The following is a 17437-nucleotide window of genomic DNA, read 5'->3' on the forward strand; positions in this document are numbered from 1 at the left end:
CACTACAGACATCCAGATCACATCAGCTCAATGAAGTGGTCTGGGTGTCAGGTCCCTCTAGTTTTAACCCTGCAGCTGAAAACATAGCAGTTTCAGAGAAACTGCTATGTTTCACCGAGGGTTAATTCAGCCTCTAGTGGATGTCTCACTGACAGCCACTAGAGGAGCTTCCGCTATTCTAAAACACTGAACGTCCATAGGAAAGCATTGAGTAATGCTTTCCTATGGGCGGTTTGAATGCGTGTGCGGCAAGAGCATTCGGAGCTGAGAGGCGGAGGAATCCCCAGCGCCAAGGGAGAAAGGTAAGTGCTGAAGACACACACACACTCTCACGAACAGATGCATAAACACCAGCTAACGGACACACATTTACTGACAGACACACTCAGCGACAGACAGACATACACACTCACTTACAAAACATACACTCTCACTGACAAACACACACTCACTAACAGACATCAAACAGACTCACTAATACACACACAAACACACTCAGTAAGAGACTCACTAGCAGACACACTCACTGACACACTAGCAGACACACACTGACACTCACTAGCAGACACACACTGGCACTCACTAGCAGACACACATACTGACACTCACTAGCAGACACACACACTGACACTCACTAGCAGACACACACACTGACACTAGCAGACACACTCACTGACACTAGCAGACCCACTCACTGACACTAGCAAACACACTCACTGACACTCACTAGCAGACACACACACTGACACTCACTGACACTCACTAGCAGACACACACACTGACACTCACTAGCAGACACACTCACTAGCAGACACACACAATGAAACTCACTAGCAGACACACTCACTGACACTCACTAGCAGACACACTCACTGACACTCACTAGCAGACACACACACTGACACTCACTAGCAGACACACACAATGACGCTCACTAGCAGACACACACACACTGATGCTCACTAGCAGACACACTCACTGACGCTCACTAGCAGACACACACAATGACGCTCACTAGCAGACACACTCACTGACGCTCACTAGCAGACACACACACTGATGCTCACTAGCAGACACACTCACTGACACTCACTAGCAGACACACACACTGACACTCACTAGCAGACACACACACACTAACACTCACACTAACACATGTTTTTTTTTTAATTTAATCCCTCAGCCTCCTTACCTTTTTGGAGTGCTGAAGGGATTCCCTAGGGTCCAGTGGTGCTGCTGGGCTCCTGGGCGGGTAGGCAGGCTGGCTGGCAGGCGGGTAGGCAGGCAGGCTGGCGGGCGGGTAGGCAGGCAGGCTGGCTGGCGGGCGGGTAGGCAGGCTGGCTGGCTGGCGGGCGGGCGCGAGGGAGCACTCTCCCATGTGTGCTTCCTCTTCAGCTCCCTCGCGCACCGCGTAGGGATGCTGGAGCCGGAAGATGACGTCATCTTCCGGCTCCGGTATCAGTATGCGGCGCACGAGGGAGCTGAAGAGGAAGCACACATGGGAGAGTGCTCCCTCGCGCGCCCGCAGAACCGGACGCTCGGCCACGCTACAATAGGTCGTCGATAGAGGGGAGCGCAGTGCGCTTCCCTCCTTCCGGTCACCCTGATTTTGCACCCCCAGGGCCGGTGCGCCCTAAGGCGGCCGCCTGGGCCGCCTTATGGTAGCGCCGGCCCTGCCAATACATTTCTTTCTGATCCAAACGTTTTTTTTAAATCCCCTCCCCTTCACGGTATTTTACATTTTTTAATTCCAATACATTTTAGATGTTTGGGATTTTTATCATGTTTGATAAAGTGCTTTGAGACTGAGTGGTTAGGGTAACCTTTGATGATGTTCCGACAGTGCTCTGCCAGTCTAGTGTTAAGGCATCTAGTGGTCGATGCCTAAAAATTAGACTGGCAGAGCACTGTCGGAACATCATCAAAGGTTGCCCTAACCACTCAGTCTCAAAGCACTTTATCAAACATGATAAAAAAATATCCCATGCTTTTGAGATGGAACCAAAATTGAACCAAATCCTAAATTTGAAAGAAGATCTAACGTTAATTGAACGTGGGATGAAAGGGTGTTCTTATTAATCGAACACCTCTTTAAAATTAACTAAAATACTAATGATCTGTAAGGTAAATATTACATTTTTTTGACAGAGATAATTATCTGAAATAAATATTTTCTGTAATAATTTTACTAAATATCCAGAGCACAATTAAAAACAGACTAGCTTTGCCTCAACTGAAATCCACTGAATGGACAGTGTTAACTAGCAACACAAGAAGCTGTAGGGCAGACTAAGAGAAATTTGCTCTCGTGCCCAACTGTCAAAAGTTGAACACACAATTAAAAAATTCAACTGAATGAAAAGATGATAATGAGCTGTAGTTGTACTGTAAACATTACTGTAAACAGAAAACATTACAAGTCACAAATGCAATGATTCGCATGTTTAACTATGTTTAACTATGAGCCAAAATGCTCAAAGCAGAATATTGATTTTTTTTCACACACCCCAAACTTACGAACTGCGGCAAATTTGTGCGTGAGACTGAAATAATGTCTGTCAGGAAAGTCAAATAAAGAAAAATCATTCCACAATTCCCAAAAAAATTAAGAGATTATTACATAAAAAATAAAAACATTAAGTGAACATACTAGTTAAATAAATAATAAAATAGATAATTAATATAAATGGCAATAATAATAATAATTAAATTAAATGACAAAACATAATGACAGAATTAAAGTGAAATAAAGTAAAACGCAGTTTAGTAAATAAAGGATCATAAACAAGTTCAAAATCTGAGTTTATAAACCAGAAATAAAAATATCCGTAATATATAGCTAATACTCATCTGTTCTGGTGAGGAGCAGCAAAGAAAGATGACTTTGGAACGTTGTCAGCATTACTTATAACCTACTCTGTAACCTGATTCAGAATTCCTGTTCTATTATTATTCTCTCACGTTTTTCATGATTTGAATTGTTTCGTTTTATGGGACTACGGACCTTTTTGGTTGCAAAGAAAGAGGACCTTGGAACGTTGTCTGCAGTACCCATAACCTACTCTGTTACCTGATTGGCTATTCGTTAATGTGAGTTTGTGTGAATTTTTAAATCTGTTTCATTTTACTAATTCTCTTTGCTGCTATAATTAAGTAAAGAAAAAGAGAGCATAATATGAACCTCCAATAAAATCAATGTTATTTTAATGTTGTGGCTGATCAGTGTATATAGCATATAAATCTATGTATTTATTTTCAACAACATTTACGCTCTTAAGCCAATTGCAAACAGCGTTTGGCAAATCCCTTGTTGTGACAGTCCTGCCATGTCTTGAACTGACTATTGAGCATATCCACAACAATCAATTAATGCATTTTAATTATTGTCCACAATGTAATTATTATATTTTTGTTTTAGTGCTGGTATAGAAAACTACTTGAATTTTTTATTCATGCATCTTTCAGCTGATTATTAAATACGTGAATTAGCAATAAATAACCCAATTCTCTCTTTTACAACTAGGAACATGTTCTACTGTACGACAAAAGGCTATAAAATCATTTTGGTTATTTCACTGATTGTTGTTCTAAAGTTAAGTTTCAACTACCATCGAATATTATTCCAGGTATGTTTATTCAACGATTACTCTTTCAAATATAAAGTTAAAGAAGAGAGAGTTTAATCAATAAATACTATTTTATTGGTTTTCTCCTCACAGTCTTGCAAACCTCAAATTCTTCAAATATCATATTCAGAAAACAATGTTACATTGAGAGACTCTTATGAATCCAATACAAAATATATTTCTGAGGAGAAGGACATGGAAATAAACCAGATTTTTGATACCATAAGTAACAGTATTTCGAGTGTCCCTTTCAGACATTTAAATCTAACAACAAGTGCAAAAATGAGCAGAGCAAAGATATTATCTGACAGACAACAGTATTGCAATGGAGATTCTTTAACTGTCCGTGTTGATATGTTCAATTATTTGGGCCAAAGGAAGACATATGGAGGAGATTTCTTAACAGCACGGATCTATTCCACCGATCTTGGAGCTGCAGCTTCCGGAAGGGTTGAAGATTTCAATAATGGATCCTATAACATCCATTTCATTCTATCTTGGGAAGGGAATGTGAAAATATCAGTTATTTTGTATCATCCAAGTGAGGGTGTGTCTGCTTTATGGAGAGCTCGGAATGCGGGATATAAAAATATTATTTTCACTGGAAATTTTCTCTATAAAACTCAGGAGATTGAGAAAGTTTGTGGATTTTATTTAGAATCACAACAGGAAAAATGTGTTTATGCAGATAAAAGAGATGGTGAATTTTTCTACTGCATCAAACCTCCAAATGTACCATGTGAAGCACTAATTTCAATGAGGGCCAACAACCATCATCATTCATATCTTACCAAATCAGAAAAGACTATTTTTACCAGGTAAGTATTTCTTGGGGCATGATAAATAAAATTATAGTTCATGTATTATATTTAAATATTTTTTTCTAGCCTGGAGGAAGTTGTCTGACTTCTAGGTGACTTTTGAAGGTAAAACTATTGGGAAAAAAAAAGAGTTTTTAGTGTGGTTCTCAGGCTACAAACCCTTTCCTCCACTATATGTACCCCGTGATTGATTACATTCAGGTTGAGTTGTCAGGGTACAGAGTCGTCAAGGAAATTGGCAGCCTGGTTCTCTAGCAGTCTGAATATAAGACACTTTTTTCAGATGAATAGAAATCTTGAAGATTACCGTTTACTTTAAAATGGTTTAGTTATAGTGTGTCAGTGAAACAAATAAATCACAGAGCCCCAAAGGTATATGCCAGAAAGAGCTCTTTCCCCCACCTAGAATAAAGGAAATTCCTTTTATTAATCCATCAAAAGTAAACAATAGCAATGAGCAACAGGGTCTTTTGTCTTGAAAAACATCCATGTCTGAGAAATGAAACATTGACTGCAATAACAGCAAAAATGTATCCTTATCAGTGAAGACTTTTGAGTGCTCTCGTTTATGCAAATGTGTAACAACAGAGGGAAAAACAAAAAGAGCTGTAACAAAATATATATATATATATATATATATATATATATATAAAAAAATCCAAATAAGATAGCACTCCCAGGACTTGTAAATCAAAAGATAAAACTTAACTTTTAATTAGCTTGAAAAAATCGACGTTTCAGTCTGTTAACCACAGACTTTCATCAGGACTAATACACACACTGTAAAAACACATATATATACAAATATACATATTAGCAATCAACTTACCCACCACCGAGATAATTGCATCTCCCTGTCAGCTCAGTCCGGGTTTCCCGCGGGTTCCGCCGACGTCAGTGCGTGCGTAAAAAAATGACGTCATAACGTGGCGCCGGCGTCATTACCGCAACACGTGACCACCCGTCCGGCAGCATCATGGGGAGGCTGTTGCCATGGAAAAGAGATCCACGGTAACAACTAAAAACAAAAACACAAATGACTGAGGAGGCAGTAGGAATAGAATTAAATAACATTGCATATGAAAAACCCACATTGTAGCATCTATCCCTATAAACTAGGGAGATTAGAAGTTTGGACATAATTACTGCGTTATTGTAAAGAACGCTATCCTAAAAATATCACTTAAGGGGCAGCACACATAAGTGCCAAAGTATATGGGGAATCCACTCATCGTTGAAAATTAAATGCAATAAAGAAATAAAGAAAGAAATAAATAAATATGTCCTAGGGAATAGTATACAAGTAGGAGCAAATATACAGCCACCGTTAGTGTCCCTCAAACATGCAACTACCCAACCCGACAACTCAAGCAAGTAAGCAAGACCTAGCAAGGATAATTTAAACTTATTTTACCATCATCTATGCGGTGTCAAGCGAATGTGCCTATCCCACCGGGTGGGCAATTTTAGCCCATATTCATCACATCCAGTCACCAAAGTATACCTAATCATCAGTTTTAAGGTATATTTATCATATCATCAGTCCAAGTCCAACATATTAAGAGACAATAATGGATACAACAGAGGATAACACATGTGGTGACTCCACCAAAAAGTGGACACCCATGCCATCGCTGTATCTGTACTGGTAGCCACCGAGACAAAGAAAGAAAAAGAATAACCATCCTCAAAACTGAATATACAGAGAGGTAGCTTAACCCCAAGGGTGAGCCCCCATCTCCTATGTCAGTATCCGTCAGGTTATGTATATTTCAAAATCACAAAAAAACAGATAATGAATATTTTTCATTTAGTCCATGAGGATGAACTGTTTGTAGTGTCCTTATCCAGAACAATTCTCGTTGTAGGAGCATCTTTTTGCGGTCACCACCTCTCCTAGGCATAGGGACATGGTCGATAGCCATTAGCTTCATGGATGGCAAAGTATGACCTAGTTCAAGAAAGTGCTTCGCTACCGGTAACTCCGACTTGTGGTCCCTATATGCTGTTCTAATGCCGGACCTATGGTTCCGGATACGTTCCCTCAATGGTAAATCCGTTTTCCCAATATACGTTAAGCCACAAGGGCACGTCAGCTTGTAAATCACGAAGTCACTGGTGCACGTTAATCGATGTTGAATGCGGAAACTTGTTCCTGTATGAGGATGTGTGAACGTCTTACCAGGAATCATGTGTCCACACGTCACACATCCTAGACAGCGATAGCATCCCAGATTCTGTGGAGTGCTTCCCTTGGTGTAGCAGTGAGATGGATCGGTGTTAACTAGCAGATCTCTCAGATTTTTATTCCTCTTGTAGCAGAACATGGGAGGGTTCTGAAATATTGGAGGTAATGTCACATCATTCTTGAGTACTCTCCAATTTTCCTCAACAATTTGTTTAAATTTAAGGGATGATGTAGTGAACGTGGTAGGAAAAATCAGTCTGTTGCTCTGTGTCTTTGGAGCAGGAGTGTCAATTATGGCCAGTCCTCGATCAAGTGCTTTCTGTAAGACTTGGCACGTATATCCCCGTTGTCGAAATTTCTCCCACATCATACCTAACTGTTCTTGGGCTCTTTTCGGATCAGAGTTGTTTCTCAGGACACGCAGGAATTGCGAGTAGGGCAGTGAATTTTTCAAAGGACCAGGGTGAAAACTGCTGGCCTGAAGTATTGTATTGTGGTCCGTCGGCTTTGAATACAAAGTATAGGCCAAGCTCATCCCCTCACGCAATACTCTGATGTCCAGAAAATCCACAGATGTTTCATCCATCACCGCCGTCAATTTGATATTGTCGGTACTTGAATTGATGGATCGGACCATCTCCTTTGCTTCAGATAAGGACCCAGTGACCAACATAAAGATATCATCGATATATCTTACATACTTCAGGATGCTATCTTTGTAGGGTTCCAGAATGTATCTGGTTTCAAAACCAAACATATAGCCATTGGCATACATGGGCGCCATGGCTGCCCCCATGGATGTCCCAGCAATTTGTCTATACCATTCCGTCTCAAACCTGAAATAATTCTGGGAAAGGACTATCTCCAAGAGCTCCAATGCGAATTCTATAGGAGGTCCTGTGTAATGCCTAGATTGCGATAGTATCAATCTCATTGCATCTATTCCGTCTTGATGGGGTATCACGGTATACAAACTTGACACATCACACGTCAATAGGACTACCGGTCCAGAGGGTAATGTCGTCTCAGAAAGTATTTTCACAAAGCTCGGAGTGTCCTTTATACAGGTTGGGAGGTGTTCAATTGGTTTTTTAAATAAAAAATCCAGCCATTTGGCTAAAGGTTCCAGGACGCCCCCAATTGCCGAAACAATGGGGCGACCTGGAGGTTTATCCATGTTTTTATGAACCTTAGGTAGTGAATAAATCACGGGGGTTCTAGGTGTAGACAAATTGCTGGGACATCCATGGGGGCAGCCATGGCGCCCATGTATGCCAATGGCTATATGTTTGGTTTTGAAACCAGATACATTCTGGAACCCTACAAAGATAGCATCCTAAAGTATGTAAGATATATCGATGATATCTTTATGTTGGTCACTGGGTCCTTATCTGAAGCAAAGGAGATGGTCCGATCCATCAATTCAAGTACCGACAATATCAAATTGACGGCGGTGATGGATGAAACATCTGTGGATTTTCTGGACATCAGAGTATTGCGTGAGGGGATGAGCTTGGCCTATACTTTGTATTCAAAGCCGACGGACCGCAATACAATACTTCAGGCCAGCAGTTTTCACCCTGGTCCTTTGAAAAATTCACTGCCCTACTCGCAATTCCTGCGTGTCCTGAGAAACAACTCTGATCCGAAAAGAGCCCAAGAACAGTTAGGTATGATGTGGGAGAAATTTCGACAACGAGGATATACGTGCCAAGTCTTACAGAAAGCACTTGATCGAGGACTGGCTATAATTGACACTCCTGCTCCAAAGACACAGAGCAACAGACTGATTTTTCCTACCACGTTCACTACATCATCCCTTAAATTTAAACAAATTGTTGAGGAAAATTGGAGAGTACTCAAGAATGATGTGACATTACCTCCAATATTTCAGAACCCTCCCATGTTCTGCTACAAGAGGAATAAAAATCTGAGAGATCTGCTAGTTAACACCGATCCATCTCACTGCTACACCAAGGGAAGCACTCCACAGAATCTGGGATGCTATCGCTGTCTAGGATGTGTGACGTGTGGACACATGATTCCTGGTAAGACGTTCACACATCCTCATACAGGAACAAGTTTCCGCATTCAACATCGATTAACGTGCACCAGTGACTTCGTGATTTACAAGCTGACGTGCCCTTGTGGCTTAACGTATATTGGGAAAACGGATTTACCATTGAGGGAACGTATCCGGAACCATAGGTCCAGCATTAGAACAGCATATAGGGACCACAAGTCGGAGTTACCGGTAGCGAAGCACTTTCTTGAACTAGGTCATACTTTGCCATCCATGAAGCTAATGGCTATCGACCATGTCCCTATGCCTAGGAGAGGTGGTGACCGCAAAAAGATGCTCCTACAACGAGAATTGTTCTGGATAAGGACACTACAAACAGTTCATCCTCATGGACTAAATGAAAAATATTCATTATCTGTTTTTTTGTGATTTTGAAATATACATAACCTGACGGATACTGACATAGGAGATGGGGGCTCACCCTTGGGGTTAAGCTACCTCTCTGTATATTCAGTTTTGAGGATGGTTATTCTTTTTCTTTCTTTGTCTCGGTGGCTACCAGTACAGATACAGCGATGGCATGGGTGTCCACTTTTTGGTGGAGTCACCACATGTGTTATCCTCTGTTGTATCCATTATTGTCTCTTAATATGTTGGACTTGGACTGATGATATGATAAATATACCTTAAAACTGATGATTAGGTATACTTTGGTGACTGGATGTGATGAATATGGGCTAAAATTGCCCACCCGGTGGGATAGGCACATTCGCTTGACACCTCATAGATGATGGTAAAATAAGTTTAAATTATCCTTGCTAGGTCTTGCTTACTTGCTTGAGTTGTCGGGTTGGGTAGTTGCATGTTTGAGGGACACTATCGGTGGCTGTATATTTGCTCCTACTTGTATACTATTCCCTAGGACATATTTATTTCTTTCTTTCTTTATTTCTTTATTGCATTTAATTTTCAACGATGAGTGGATTCCCCATATACTTTGGCACTTATGTGTGCTGCCCCTTAAGTGATATTTTTAGGATAGCGTTCTTTACAATAACGCAGTAATTATGTCCAAACTTCTAATCTCCCTAGTTTATAGGGATAGATGCTACAATGTGGGTTTTTCATATGCAATGTTATTTAATTCTATTCCTACTGCCTCCTCAGGCATTTGTGTTTTTGTTTTTAGTTGTTACCATGGATCTCTTTTCCATGGCAACAGCCTCCCCATGATGCTGCCGGACGGGTGGTCACGTGTTGCGGTAATGACGCCGGCGCCACCTTATGACGTCATTTTTTGACGCACGCACTGACGTCGGCGGAACCCGCGGGAAACCCGGACTGAGCTGACAGGGAGATGCAATTATCTCGGTGGTGGGTAAGTTGATTGCTAATATGTATATTTGTATATATATGTGTTTTTACAGTGTGTGTATTAGTCCTGATGAAAGTCTGTGGTTAACAGACTGAAACGTCGATTTTTTCAAGCTAATTAAAAGTTAAGTTTTAACTTTTGATTTACAAGTCCTGGGAGTGCTATCTTATTTGGATTTTTGAATTTTGCTGGACAAGCACCGGGCGAATATACTTTGTGATTGGAGTGCAAGATTATTTTTCTTGTTATATATATATATATATATTAATTATTTAATTATTGAATATAAAATATAGAGAGAGTTTTTTGTCCACGCATTCCTCACGTTTTATTCGCTGTCTTGAATAAAATCAACTTTTATTGACTGTCCCCTAGTTATCATTCATCATTTTTTTCTCATGAATCATCTCTTTTTCGGGCGCCACATGATGAATTCAGAATCATGACCCCATACCAAACATGTTTAGCACTGTACCGATCATTTGGTCGGTGATTGCAGTTCGGCTCTAAATGAATCTCTAAGTCTAGTGTAAAGATATCAGCCTTTTTATTATATTTTTCATCCTAAAATGGTGCAAAACTCTTGAATGCGTAATTACTGTTATGCTATATTCTTTGATATACTTGCTCAAGCTGTTGGGGCATTGCAAGCATAACTGCATCTTTATGCACAACAAAAATAAAGAATATAATAAACAAAAAAAAAAGGCTAACAGCGTATCTTTCCCTTAACAGATAACAGACTGAAATTATTTTTGCTTATGGCTATTGTCACTGACTAATAAATGTTGCATTAAAATATATGCAAAACAATAAATTATAAAACAAACTGATAATCACCTGTGAAATTATTGCATTCCCTGTAAATCCACCCGCAGTTACTCATCAATGATGATGCTCACCTTACCTTTATATACATCTCTACGGTTAAACTTATCAAAGAAGAAGTACAAACAAAAAATTCTATACATTTATTTTATTAAAATGTGATGTATATTATTAAAATATTTATTATTATTATTTTTTTTCCAATTAAAGGTCAAATATTGGGGTAGAAATTCCCAGAGACCCTGGAAGCATTGCTGTAACAAATTGCCAAAGTAAGTTTGTTCTTGCTTTTTCTCTGTTACGTTCCTTAGAAATATAAGTTTGCAGTTTCCCTGTCTGTAGTATTATACATGTCCCTCACTTTTTTTTCCAATGAAAAGCTTTAGTCACCTTTTTCCAGCACGAAGAAATCCTCAGTGCACCTCACCATTCTACCTCTTGTCATATCATCGAGGAGGCATGGCTTCCTCCACCAATGGTCCAATCCAAGACTTCTTATAGAGGAGCATAGTGGATCTAACTGCGATGAGTGCCGCATCCACCGAATGCCTCTTATAGGAAAACATTAAATCCAATCCTTTTCAATGAGCTGCCGCGTTACATGGCAGTTCAGAGCAGTGGAAATACCTCTGGTGGCTGTTAGTATGACAGTATGACAGCCACTAGAGACATGTTTACCGGTATATGACAAACATAGCCCTTTCAGTAAAACTACTTTTCGGTAGTGGTTTACCTTGCCTGGTTAAACATACAGGACCACTGCACCCAGACCACTTCATTGAGCCTTCATTGAGTGGCTTTGTTGACTTTAGTGGTCCTTTAAGATAAATATATATTTTTTGGGGACATGGTTAAAATAAATTTTGTTTTCAAAATTTGATCACTTTTTAAGTAGTGTTGCTCATTTCTACCTTGTTAATTTGTAATGAACCTCTTCTACCTCCTTTATTAACATCCTCTATTTTGTTAATCATCTTCTATTCCTACAGGTCTTCTGGTTAGTGGCGTCTTTATAAATGAATGCTTCTTCCTGCATACTAAGCTGCAGGCCACAAATCCCTGACACCCCAAATTCCCTAGATGTTTTATAAGGTTATTCATTGGCCAAAATTCGGTCAAAATAAAGAAATTCCGACTGCAACTGATTACTAATGCCAAATATGGTTAGAAATTGGTCAGCCTGAATCACTCATGTATTTGGTGTCTGGATTAAATCAGTACTTTTGCATTCAAATCCTATACAAAGTTAGGCGATTATTTGCAAAACACCAATTTCCAGAAAGATGCATGTTTAAATTACTGTTCGCTTGTATAAAAGCAAGTGAACAATAATTTTGAATTACAAATTTTCCCCTGGCAGCACTAGTAGCTAGTGGGCAAATAGTTAGCCGCGTAAGGATGGTGGCCATTTAATGCAATCCTTGCATGGGCAGTCCTTAATGCCACAGAGAGGCATAGAACGTCCCTGCGGTCCTTTGTACTTACAGGGTCCTCAGCCGGCGGTCACAATCCTGGGGACCGCCTGGGAGCACAGGCAAGCCCCATCCGGCAGATTACACCCTCCTGGACCATGTGAACATGGGGTCCTCACGATCTACAGCTCTGCCTGCAAGGGTACTGCCTGAACTCTCAGGCAGTCCCCCTAATGCCTGTTTAAAAGTTGTTGTTTTTTTTTCTTTTTCTTTTCATTATAATTACAAATGACATTACATTCAGTTTACAACAGTGCAATGCATTTCAAATACTTAGTACAAATTTCCATAATAAAATGTCTACATTTTCCAGACAATATATGAGTTAAATGGTGCACAAATAAATAACTTACCAGGCATTTTTTATCTTGAGTGTTCCAGATATAATTTCAATATACCAGTATTAATTAGTGAATATATGTAATTAAAAACTTGAAACACTAACATAAACAGTAAATGCTAAATCCCACATCATTAATTTAAAGTCACAGTGTGAGTGGGGGATAAAGGTGGAAGTGGGTCAAAAAGCAATACCCATTGAGGGTATGACGTAGCATCTCTCTCTAAAATGTATCCAGCAAGAAAAAAAAAAAGTATAGAGTCTTGCGCAACTTGAATTTAAAGTGCACTCCCTGGTGCTACACCTTTAATTCAGAAGGACAAAGTACAACAAACGTTTCGGGCAATAGCCCTTTATCATTGCTAATGCTAAGGAGGACATTAGCAATGATAAAGGGCTATTGCCCAAAACATTTGTTGTACTTTGTCCTTCTGGATTAAAGATGTAGCATCAGGGAATGCACTTCAAATTCAAATTGCCGAAGACTCCATTCTTTTTTTCTAGTTGGCTACTATACACTGTCAGAACTACAGTGTGGGGATATCTCTGCACTGTGGAAACCTTTTTTGTCTATATGGAAATTTGTGTAGGTAGATATCTTGCCTCTACCTCAGTATATTTATAGTGATCTAAAAGGAATCCATAGGGCCCAAATCTTCACATAATTTTCATATTGGAATGGGTCATGGTGAAAGCCTGCCTCCATTCTATGTTGGTAATCTATTTGTTGCAGTATTTCTGTCCATGATAGACCACCTTCAGATTTCTAATTACGTGCAGTGCAGATTTTAACTGATAACATTATGTGTACCATTAGGCAGTTCTGTGTATAATTTCCCCCCGGTCGTTGAACATTGAATAGAAAAGTCTGAGAAGATAAATCAAATATGATTCCTAGTGAGGAGACTAACACGTTTCCTAAGTTTTTAATTATATTTTTTTTAGCTCAGGGCATCACCACCAGATATGAGAAAATTAATTGTTTACTTCACATCACATGTATTGTTTACTTCACATCTCCAGCAAATTTGTGATAAGTTTAAATTAATTTTATATAATCTAGTAGAAGTTAAATACCAATTTAAAGTTAGTTTGTATTGAGTTTCTAATAAGTTCTTGCTATGCATGTTCTTTTTTTTTTACTATTGTTAAAGGGAAACTCCAGTGCCAGGAAAACGATCCGTTTTCCTGGCACTGGAGGGTACCTCTCCCTCCCACCCACCAATCCCCAGTTACTGAAGGGGTGAAAACCCCTTCAGTGACTTACCTGAGGCAGCGGCAATATCCCTCGCCACTGTCTCCTCCTCCGCGACGCTCCTCCCTGTGCTTCCGTCGGCCGGTGGGCGAGACTGATCCCGCCCACCGGTCGAGGAGACCTAATGCGCATGCGCGGCAATGCCGCGCATGCGCATTAGCGCTCCCCATAGGAAAGCATTGAAAACTAATTTCAATGCTTTCCTATGGGGATTTGAGCGACGCTGGAGGTCCTCACACAGCGTGAGGACGTCAAGCGACGCTCTAGCACAGGTTTCCTGTGCTATGAAGCAGGAAGTTCCCTCTAGTGGCTGTCTAGTAGACAGCCACTAGAGGTGGAGTTAACCCTGCAAGGTAATTATTGCAGTTTATAAAAAACTGCAATAATTACACTTGCAGGGTTAGGAGTAGTGGGAGTTGGCACCCAGACCACTCCAATGGGCAGAAGTGGTCTGGGTGCCTGGAGTGTCCCTTTAAGCCCTTCAGCCACTCCTCATATTCCAAATCAACATTCAACTCCTTTTCCTATTTAATCCATGGTAAGATTTTTTCTTGCAGTTGCAATTGGTTAATACATTTAGAAACCCTAGAAGTGATCTTGCATTTATATTGTTTGTTTAAAAAACAAAAAAAATTGGTTGAAGGGTTCTCCTTTACAATCAAATTTAGATTGTAGCAAGTTAAATGACAAAAATGTCCCATTTGGTTCTAAATCACTTAGAAATGTAATATTATTTTCTCTCCAACTTGATAAATTAATACTACAAATGTCCAAATCTATTGTTTCTAATGGCGTGTTTAACAAAAGAGAATTTTGTAATGCCAAAACAGTAACCTTTAGATTTAAAAAAAAAAGTGTACAGATCTCTAATTATCGGGTTTTTAGTAAGAGTAAATTAGCTCTTTCTACCATTTGGATCTTTTTTTTTACCAAAGCAAATGTAAGGGTTCTAATTTTCCTAGGACATGTTTTTCAATCTCCAGCCAAATCAGCCTAGGGGTTGAGAAATTATCCCACGTGATAACCCAGGTGGAACAAACCACCAAAAGAGTTCACTTAGTGGAGCGCTAAAACACAAGATAAACTTACCCCTATACAATATGAGGAAGTGTATGAATATCCAATTCCCTACAAGGGAAAAAATAATATGCAATAGTGAAGTATATCGAGCCCAACAATGTGGTATAAAGAAGAATACGGACCACATTCACATGGTCCAGAGCCACATATGGATAGGCTCAAATCGCTTAGACAGAAGTATATTGGGTAATACCAAACCTTCTTTGGGGATAAATTGATCAAGAACCCAAAGAAGGTTTGGTATTACCCAATATACCTCTGTCCAAGCGATTTGAGCCTATCCATATGTGGCTCTGGACCATATGAGTTTGGTCCATATTCTTCTTTTATGATTTCGTCCAGATCCATATATAGTTTAATCCCCAGATAATCTATATATTTAGAATGCCAGTCAAATTTAAATATTGATTTAATGTATTCAAAATCAGCAGTTGATACTTTATACAATAATATCTGAGTTTTATTAAAACTTTAATTGAAGTTAGAGTTTTGACCATGTTCCTCGATCATCTCAATTACTTTGGAAATTTAAACCTTTTGGTTAGCAAGAGTTAAAAAGACATTGTCCGCATATAGTTTAAGTTTGCTTTCGATTGTTCCAATTTTTATGCCATTTATTTCTTTAGCTTTTCTGATCATATTTGCCAGTGGTTCCATCGTCATAATGTACAGCATTGGGGCTAAGGGGCAACCTTGCCTTGTGACATTTCTTATTTGAAATCAATCTGATAGAAGCATATATCCCGCAATCCTAGCCGTAGGTTTAGTATACAATAGCATGATACTCTTCCTAAATGCATCCTCGATGCTGAAGGCTCCCAGTACCGCATCTAAAAAAACACCAATTAACTCGGTCAAATGCCTTTTCGGCATCGAGGGCCATCATGACTGAACCTTCATCTTGTTAATTTATATGATGAATTACGTTTATCATTTTTCTGGTGTTATCATTTGTACTCCTCCCCTTAACAAACCCGCATTGATCTAACTGAATTAAATCTGGAATAACTTCTTTTAGTCTCTCAGATAAAATTTGAGAGTAGATTTTAATATCTAAGTTAATGAGGGATATTTGCCGATAATTTGTGATAGAGGTCGGATCTTTATTAAATTTTGGGGGTGATTGTTGCCTGCAACATTTCTGATGGAATGATGTTACTAGAGTTCAATAATTTATACGTTAATAGCACTTAATACTTTATAGTAAAGGCAATAGAAGTTTTTCAAATTTCTGAAAAAAAGCAGTAGAATACCCATCTGGCCCTGGTGACTTATTCGATTTAAGAGAATTAATACAGTTTTTAATTTCTGATATTAATATAGGTTTATTTCGTAAATCTAATTATTTTGAAGACATTTTAGATTTTAGATTATTTAGAAAGTTAGAAATATCGACTATAGACTGAATATTATCTTTAAAGTTATACAGGGATCAATAATAGTCCCCAAAAGCTTGACCAATGTGTTTTGGAGTTAAAAGCTGTTTCCCATTAACCACAATTTTTTTTGACTATTTCGGCATTTCTCTTAATCTTGTCAAAGACAGACTGGATCCAACAGGCAAATATAAGGAAAGCAAATGCTAAAAGAACAACTAGCGTATTACCGGACCTTTGAATGGCCGGATTAAACGCACCAAGAATAGTACAAGACAAGTCAAGGTCAGGATTACAGAATACAGAATAAACGTAAGGAAAAAGCCAAAGGTCTGGGTCAAATCAGAAGGGAGAATAGTCAAAGACAAGCCAAGGTCAAAATGCCAGAAAATACAAGAAATAAACGCGCTCTCAGATAAACCACAAAATGGAAACCACGACAGGGCATCAAACAATAGGTAAAGTGAGTTGAAATAAGCTAAGAAGGGTTCCAATTGGTTGCTGGGACCTGGAGACACCAAAATGTGCATGCATGTTGATGACGTAACGATGCACGCACGTCCGTGTCACCAGCATCAACTCTGTGTCTGTACCTTTGTGATAGAGGTCGGATCTTTATTAAATTTTGGGGGTGATTGTTGCCTGCAACATTTCTGATGGAATGATGTTACTAGAGTTCAATAATTTATACGTTAATAGCACTTAATACTTTATAGTAAAGGCAATAGAAGTTTTTCAAATTTCTGAAAAAAAGCAGTAGAATACCCATCTGGCCCTGGTGACTTATTCGATTTAAGAGAATTAATACAGTTTTTAATTTCTGATATTAATATAGGTTTATTTCGTAAATCTAATTATTTTGAAGACATTTTAGATTTTAGATTATTTAGAAAGTTAGAAATATCGACTATAGACTGAATATTATCTTTAAAGTTATACAGGGATCAATAATAGTCCCCAAAAGCTTGACCAATGTGTTTTGGAGTTAAAAGCTGTTTCCCATTAACCACAATTTTTTTTGACTATTTCGGCATTTCTCTTAATCTTGTCAAA

General features: G+C 39.0%; 1 protein-coding gene across 2 annotated transcripts in view; it reads left to right on the top strand.

Moving 5' to 3' along the window:
• Positions 1-17437, top strand: part of LOC134568672 (NXPE family member 2-like) — a 70698-nt gene that overhangs the window by 43489 nt on the left and 9772 nt on the right. For both annotated transcript variants that reach the window (XM_063427322.1, XM_063427323.1), the window contains 3 exons: positions 3524-3626; positions 3720-4444; positions 11072-11133. In XM_063427322.1, the coding sequence (XP_063283392.1) occupies positions 3524-3626; positions 3720-4444; positions 11072-11133 (890 nt within the window). The remainder of the gene's footprint in view (positions 1-3523; positions 3627-3719; positions 4445-11071; positions 11134-17437) is intronic.

The sequence above is a fragment of the Pelobates fuscus genome, chromosome 7 (assembly GCF_036172605.1).
Source record: "Pelobates fuscus isolate aPelFus1 chromosome 7, aPelFus1.pri, whole genome shotgun sequence".
NCBI classification, from domain to species: Eukaryota; Metazoa; Chordata; class Amphibia; order Anura; family Pelobatidae; genus Pelobates; species Pelobates fuscus.